We start from the raw sequence: 8170 nt of genomic DNA, 5'->3' as shown, positions 1-8170 counted from the left end.
CTAACCCTGCTCTTCCCCTCATGTGGCCCACATGCTGCATGGAATGGTGGCATTTTTGCAGTGGTCCACAAGCAGGCCACTGCACAGCCACATTTTATTTGGGCAACATTTGGCCACTTGAGGCTCATGTTAGGCTCACATTAGCCAGTGCTTACACTGCCATATCTTTGCCAAAACTGGCCCAGATACATTTTAATATACCTGGGCCACATTTGCTGAAACATATGTCAACCACATTTGGTTTATACCATGTTGGCCTAGTCTAAAAGTTTAAAATAGGGTAATAACAATGGAGTACCAGAGATCTGAGACTTTTTAACATAGTCATTTTTAATGTGTCATTTTTCGTGTCACATGATAACACATTTTAATAATATTTTTACAGTAGTAGTAGTGCAAAGTATTTGAGGATTTATGGTATTTGACTAATGGAATTGGCTAATTTAGTAATAATTGTATATAACTCGGCTTATTAAAATAACAATATTTTATGTAAAATTCACTTTAAAGATGTACATTTCTCAGTTTAATTGGAGGTGATAACGTTAGAAAGTGTTATAGTTTAGTGAAACACTGCTGCCATCTACTGGAAGTCGAACACTTTTCAAATTTATTTGAAAGATTAAACGTAACGTTACTGTATGCTAGAGAAGTGTGACAGTTTCACTGGAAACAATTTAAAATAAGGTTAATTTTCAATAACTAACATTAACAAAAATAATAAATACTGTTGTAAATGTATTGTTTATTGTTAGTTCAAGTTGGCAAGAGCTGGCCCTGTGAGAATGTTTTTATCTCTTCTTCTGGCACTGCATTGAGAGCAGATTAAACATTTGTTGACAAAATTCAATAATCATTTTTTGTGGTAGCAATTTGTTAATTATTTTATGGAAAACCAGTTACCTCAGTATCTCCAGCTGACAGTTTGGACTCTTCAGTCCTTCAGAAAGAAGCATCACTCCAGAATCCTGCAGGTCATTGTTACTCAGATCCAGTTCTTTCAGGACACAGTTTGAGGATTTCAAAACTGATGACAAACTCTCACAAGACTGAGCAGTGAGATTACATATAGAAAATCTGAACAACACAGTAATTTAACACAGAATTAATCTTAACAGTGTGATTTAAAAATAATAATAATAATAATCAATCAATCAATCAATCAATCAATCAATCAATCAATCAATCAAATCAAATCAATCAAGCATTTCAAAACTCAAACCTCAATATCTCCAGCTTTGAGTTTGGACTCTTCAGTCCATCAGAAAGAAGCTTCACTCCATGATCCTGCAGGTCATTGTTACTCAGATCCAGCTCTCTCAGGACAGAGTTTAATGACTGTAAAGCTGAAGACAAACTTTCACAGGACTGATCAGTGAGATCACACCCACACAGCCTGTGAAGAGAACAAAACAAACAGGCGTATGTGAATTTATTAGATAGGTTATATATCTTATAATCTGGAGTGCATGTTTGAATACATTAACAAAGCACTTTTAAAGTATTTCAAAACTGTTATAGGTAATTAGTAGTTTATAAACTGTAGTTAATACATTAATAGACTATATACAAATTGTGAGTTCATCATTGATTGGCACTGTAATTAATATGTTTAATTACCTCATATGAAATACAATGGTTTGTTGACAACTTATTAACCGCAGATTGTTCTCACTTTATATTAGGTCACAGAAAATCTGAAAATGTAATACATTAAATGCTTTAAATCAGCCTATATTGCACATTAATTGTAATAATATTTAGTGTTTCTTAAAATGTTTACAAATATATTAAGCACACATACATACATTGGGTTTCTATGTTTTATAAGGACCTTTTATAGAACACTGTACAAATTATACTGTATGAACTGTATGTCCTGTCCCCAGTTTTAAGAAATTGTGAATACTAATGCAATTAATGACCAATAAAGGTTAGTTAATTAATGACATTTTTTATATACTATGACCTAATCTAAAGTAAATAATGACAATGAATGATGAGCTCACTGTTTGTATATAGTCTGTATATAGTCTGTTAATGTATTAACAATAGTTTATAAACTATTGATTAACTACAGTTTACAAATAATTTGTAAATACTTTATTACTGTACCTATTACCTATTATAAAGTGTTACCACTTCACGCATTTATATGTCATTTTCATAAGTAACTTATGAAAATGTCACAACTTCAAAGGCTGAAAAATGTCTCAGGCTGAAAAACGTCTCATCTGTGCATTTGAGCTGAACACTGCAGTAAATCATTCATGAATCAAACTGATTCAGTTCAACTCACTGATTCAATGATCCAGTCACAGTGGCTGTCAAGTTACCAACACACTTAATCTGTCCTACATATACAAGGCAAGAAACCAAGAATAATATGATCCTCCCCTGCTGAAAAAACAGCTTGTTTAAGATGGTCTCCCAGGCTGGTCACAGCTGGTTTATCAAGCTGGTTTTAGAGGGGTTTTGACCACTTTTTTTAGCTGGTCAAGCTGGTTTTAGCTGGTCTTAGCTGGTCAGCCAGGCTGGTCTTAGCTGGTTTTAGCTGGTTAGGCTGGTCTTAGCTAGTTTAAGCTGGTCAGGCTGGTCTTAGCCGGTTTTAGCTGGTCAGCCAGGCTGGTCTTAGCTGGTTTAAGCTGTCAAGGGGTGTTGTGACAAATAATAAAAACAATTCCAAGTTTACCTTTAATAATCTGCAGGACCACAAGGAACCATTAAAACAATTTTTATTTGATCTTACAGCCCCTTTAAAAAATTATATTCTAACAAATATTTACAAAATATTTACCAAATAATTGGAATGATTACAATTCTAAAACTATATTAACAATTAATGGTGAAAATGAACAATAACAGAATTCTAAACATATTATGCATTTTCATTTTTGGGGGATATGTAATGTCCCACTTGTTTCTCCCTCTTCTCTCTCTTTCTTCTTTCAGGCTCCTTTTGTTTCCACCAGTCAATGAAACAGACTTAAAAAAGAAATAATTTAGATTATTAATGTCTGAATTTTCAACAAGTAAAACTACTTAAAAAAGCAAACTATAGTGTCATGTTTTTGTTGCACATTTTCCCTTTTTCAGACATAGCCTACAATAATTTAGAAACATGCCCCTGATAGTTGTTCCTTTTATTGCTAAAATAAAGATAAAATTGATATATCCAAATGGAAGTGCATATATATATATATTTCTGTAGGTGTTTAATTAATGTATCTATTTTATTGATAAATGAGTATACATAGATGAATAGGAATAAGAATATCTTAGCATGAACAATTTCATGAACAAAAACATCTATAGTTTTTATACTGACCAAACGATATTGTCTGTCCCCTAACCCAACCCTAACCCTAAACCTACCCCTTACAGAAAACATGTTTGCATCATTACATTTTCAGATAAACACCATTTATTAGTTTTAATAATTTTTTAACATTGTTCTAAAATTGATAATAAATCAGCATATTAAATTGATTTCTAAAGGATCATGTGACACTGGAGTATAGAAAAAAGACTAGAGTAATGGTGCTGAAAATTCAGATATAAATTACATTTTAAAGTACATTAAAAATAGACAAAAATATATTTCACAACATACATTTTTTTAAATTTAATTTTCAATCATTCTTCTGTATTTTTGATCAATTAAATGCAGCTTTGATGAACAGAAGGGATTATTTCATAAAAAACATAAAAAATCATACTAATTCCAAACTATTGAACGGCAGTGTAGATAATAAAAGAATATAATAAAATAAAAAAGGAGATCTAGGTATGTGTATGTCTTACATTTCAGAAATTCCACTGAAAATCATTCACTTTGCAAAGAAGGGTGGCAACTTGGGTTCACTTCAGCTGGTTTCTTCTGTACCATTTTCCCTGTTGTTTTAGATGGCACTTTTCCTTTCAACTTCTTTGTTCCTCTTAAATATCTACAAATCAGTCAGGAATCAGAATGTGACCGTTGAAGAAAATCCCGTCTCTGTAGATTTGAAATTTACAGCAATATGCTGTACTTTTGCATCAAACCACCACGTGACCCTCGTGATCAGATTATGCTTTAAGCATTTCTTGTTAAAGATATATATATATATTTTTTTTTTCTCCTAGTGTTTTTTTTTTAATTGCAGGTGATTATTTATTGTATAAAGACGTTGTGTTTGTTTCATTTATATTTTGTGTAAAAGTCTATTCAATACCGCAACACTTGTTAAAATAAAACAGCTGACTATATTTGGTCATACAACTATGGTGAATGTATTTCTTCAGACAATAATTCAATCTGATTTGAGTTCTATGCTGATTTTTTGAGCGCTAGCTTTATTTTATGATATACTATAATTTATTTGTGAAACAACTTTAATAATTTTGTTTTAGACTTTTCTCAGGCTGGGAGATCAGCTAAAACCAGCTACTTCCAGCTTAAACCCATTAAAACCAGCCTGGCCAGGCTGGGAGACCAACTAAAACCAGCTAAAACCAGCTACTTCCATCTTAAACCAGCTAAAAATGCCACTGATACAATCATACTACAATATAGACAGGGGAAATATCTGCTAGATATAGTTATGAGACACCTAGTTATCCACATACTGATTCAGTGAAAGTGAATGTCAACAATGAACATTGTGATTTACTATGAAACCACACCTGTCAAATCTGCCAAAACAGAACGTTTAGTCAGATAATTTTCTTTTCTTCAATAACTTATTGTACTCTTAATATTTGGGGAAAATATTTCACATTGTATTTTAGGATTTAATTGTTTAGTGATGTAGAACAAAAAGTTTAATTGAACATCAGTCAGTGAAATTACTCACAGTGCTTTTCTGCAGCATCTCACAGCTGGGATGAGTCTCTCATAGTTTGAAGATGATGACGTGAACCTCTTTGGGTTGAACTCATCCAGCACCTTCTCTGACATGAGAAGTACGTAGGTCAGCACTGTGCACATTGAAGATGACAGGTTTCTTCCTGTATGTTCATCTGAGCTGAGGTAACTCTGGATTTCCTCATATAATGAATGATCTTTGAGCTCAAGTAAGCAGTAAAATAGGTTTACTGAAGCTTCATCTGATATATAGTTTTGTATTTGTTTAATGTATTTAGTTGTTTGTCTGATGCTCTCTGTGGTGTCTTCAGTGTGTGTTATCAGGCCTGTGAGCAGGTTTTGACTGGATTTCAGTGAAATGCCCATCAGAAAGCGCAGGAACAGGTCCAGATGTCCTCTCTTACTCTCCATGGCTTTATTAACAGCGTTCTGCAGTAGCTCCTGCAATGTGATATTTTCTTCTGGCTTGTCAAAGAAAAACTGAAGCTCCTGCATGTTTTTGTTCAGGTAGCAGATGAACACATGCACTGCAGCGAGAAACTCTTGAACACTCAGATGCACAAAGCAGAAGACCTTTGCTCCATGAAGTCTATGTTCCCTTTTGAAGAGCTCAGCAATCATTCCTGTGAACTCAGTGTCTTTACTCGCATCAATATCACATGCTTTTAGATCTTCCTTATAGAACACAATGTTTTCCTTCTTTAGCTGTTCAAATGCTAGCTTGGCTAACTTCAAAATCATCTCTCTATTTAATTGCAAGTGCTCTGTACAATCTCTTTCTTCTTGTTCATCATACTTCTGGTTCTTCATATTCATCTGTATCAGCAGGAAGTGAATGTACATTTCAGTGAGTGTTGTGCTGATGTTCTCTGCATTGTTCTCAATGAGAATATCCTGAAGTACTGTGGCCGTGATCCAGCAGAACACAGGAATATGGCACATGATGTAGAGACTACGAGACGTCTTAATGTGTGAAATGATTTTGGAGGACAGATTCTCATCTGTGATTCTCTTTCTGAAGTACTCCTCCTTCTGTTGGTCAGTAAATCCTCGCACCTCTGTGAACAAACCTACATATCGAGGAGGAATCTGATTGGCTGCTGCTGGTCGTGACGTCACCCAGACAAGAGATGATGGAAGCAGAGTCCCTTTGACCAGACTTGTAAACAGCGCATCTACAGATGCTTTTTTCTCAATAGTGTTTAGAGACCTACTTTTAAAATTCAGAGGCAGGCGACTCTCATCAAGTCCATCAAATATAAACACAAGCTTATATTCCTCATATAACTTTGATTTCTCCAGGTTCTTCAGTTCAGGATAAAATTCCAGCAGAAGTTCGTGGAGACTGAAATCTTCATTTGTCATTAAGTTAATCTCTCTGAATGGAAGCAGGAACACACAGTGTATATCCTGATTGGCTTCTCCTTCTGTCCAGTCCAGGATGAACTTGTGCACAGAGACAGTTTTTCCAATTCCAGCGATGCCTTTAGTCAGCACAGACTTTTTCTTATTGTTTTTCCTCAGTTCAGTAAATATATTATTGCATCTGATTGGTTTGTCCTGTGTTTTTTTGTTCTTAAAAGCATCATCAATCTTCAGAATCTCATGTTCATGATTGACATCTTTCATATCTCCCTCTGTGATGAACAGTTCTGTGTAAACAGCCTTGAGATCTGTTTCATCTTCTTTGTTGCCCTCAAAAATATGTTCTATTTTCTTCTTCATGTTCATTTTGTGAGTTTCCAAAACCTTCTGCAGCTTCCAATCTTCTGTTAAATAGACTGATTATAATACAAAAATGAGGCATTTCATTCTGGAAATTCTTTCCCATGAATTTGAATTTATAATATACAGAATTTATAATATACAGTCATGGCCTTGGTAAATATAAACAAATTAATCTGCATCAGTAATATATTTCATCTTTTATCCCCCCCCCCAAAAAAAAGATAATCACAAACACCTTACCTTTAAAACAACCTCTAAAACAATTGAAAATGGGGGTAAATCTCCTTATAAAATAAAAGTTTTTCTCAAATACACAATTATTGACACCTATTTAATCAATAGTTTTGGAAGACCTCCATTTGCCAAGATTACAGCTCTGAGTGTCTCTTACAATGTCATGACTGTGTATATATATAAACATAGTACACATACATAGCAGTATATAAACGTAAAAAATCTTGAATAATGTAATGCTAATGTGATATATAAAGTAAACTTTGTGCAGAATCTATAATTAAATCAACTTTTGCACCTGTTTCAGTATTCAGATCAACTCTGACTTCAGTCTGAGCACATCTGATTTTCTTGACTGGAAGAGAGATGAAAAGATTTAGCACTTTTTTTTTTTTTTACATTACGGGTTTGACGTTACAATATTTTTTTTTTCTTTATTACCTTTGGTGTGTTTGTTCTCTAACTGTTCAGCGAGATGGTTTTGGTTCATCTTTTTCAGGATATCCAGTGTGATCTTCACAGCATTTTCTGGTCCAAAACGATCCAGCATCTGATCTACTGTGTCAGTTGCATCTGCTTTCTCCAGTACAGAAACTTTAATATTTCCATCTTCTCTTAAGTAGCTCTTAAATCTCTTCAATTCTTTTTTTTCCAGATCATCCATTGTGTCATAAAGCAGTTGTTTAACAGACGCCATCGTTCTTCACTGACTGCTGTTGAACATGAGGAAAATGTTTTACAATAGGTCCACTCTTACTGGACACTCACTAAATAAGACCTGAAACTGTATTTTTTAATGCTGAAGTTTCAAAAAATGATAACCACCAACCTTAGGAGATAATTTTTAATTTAAGTGTTTATTTTAAGACCAGATGAAATTTCACCATTTGGATGATCATTAATTTCCTTCTGTTAAATCCATATGACAGAGATTTTATGAATTTGACCAAAAACCTCTATGCTTAAGAAGAAGAAGAAGATTTATTTATATATTACAGTGCCTTTCTATAGCTTAAGGTCACTTTACATAGTACATTTGAACTTAGCGGGGAAAAACATGAATATGTTTCCAAAAAGGTACCATGGTATGGTAAAGATTCAAAAAACTCATGTGTCACAGCAAGAATCCAGGTGGCAAAGACCACTTGAGGATCTTTTAGTAACTGATGTAACAGTTAAGGTGCAGGGAAATAATGAGTGGATAGAATTTGCCTGTAGATGAGGGATAGATGGCAGTAGTAATTTTTTTGCCTGAGGATGAAGACATGAACATTCTACCACTGATAAACACTGTAGTGTCCTGCCAACATTAAATAGGGACAGTTTTACTGGCAGTTAGGCATGATTTGTTAAAGAAACATT

General features: G+C 33.9%; 1 protein-coding gene across 1 annotated transcript; it reads right to left on the bottom strand.

Annotated features, from left to right (window-relative positions):
• Positions 1-985: 985 nt before the first annotated feature.
• On the bottom strand, positions 986-7505 carry LOC127158763 (protein NLRC3; the record flags this gene model as incomplete). The annotated part of the gene is made up of 3 exons (XM_051101775.1): positions 7250-7505; positions 4836-6627; positions 986-1077 (listed from the first exon to the last, which is right to left on the bottom strand). Coding segments are annotated over exons 1-3 (2140 nt in total), but the record flags the coding sequence as incomplete, so codon positions are not given.
• Between the last annotated feature and the right edge of the window lie 665 nt (positions 7506-8170).

The sequence above is a fragment of the Labeo rohita genome, unplaced genomic scaffold (assembly GCF_022985175.1).
Source record: "Labeo rohita strain BAU-BD-2019 unplaced genomic scaffold, IGBB_LRoh.1.0 scaffold_169, whole genome shotgun sequence".
Taxonomy (NCBI): Eukaryota; Metazoa; Chordata; class Actinopteri; order Cypriniformes; family Cyprinidae; genus Labeo; species Labeo rohita.
This window is presented reverse-complemented; position numbering and strand designations above follow the sequence as displayed.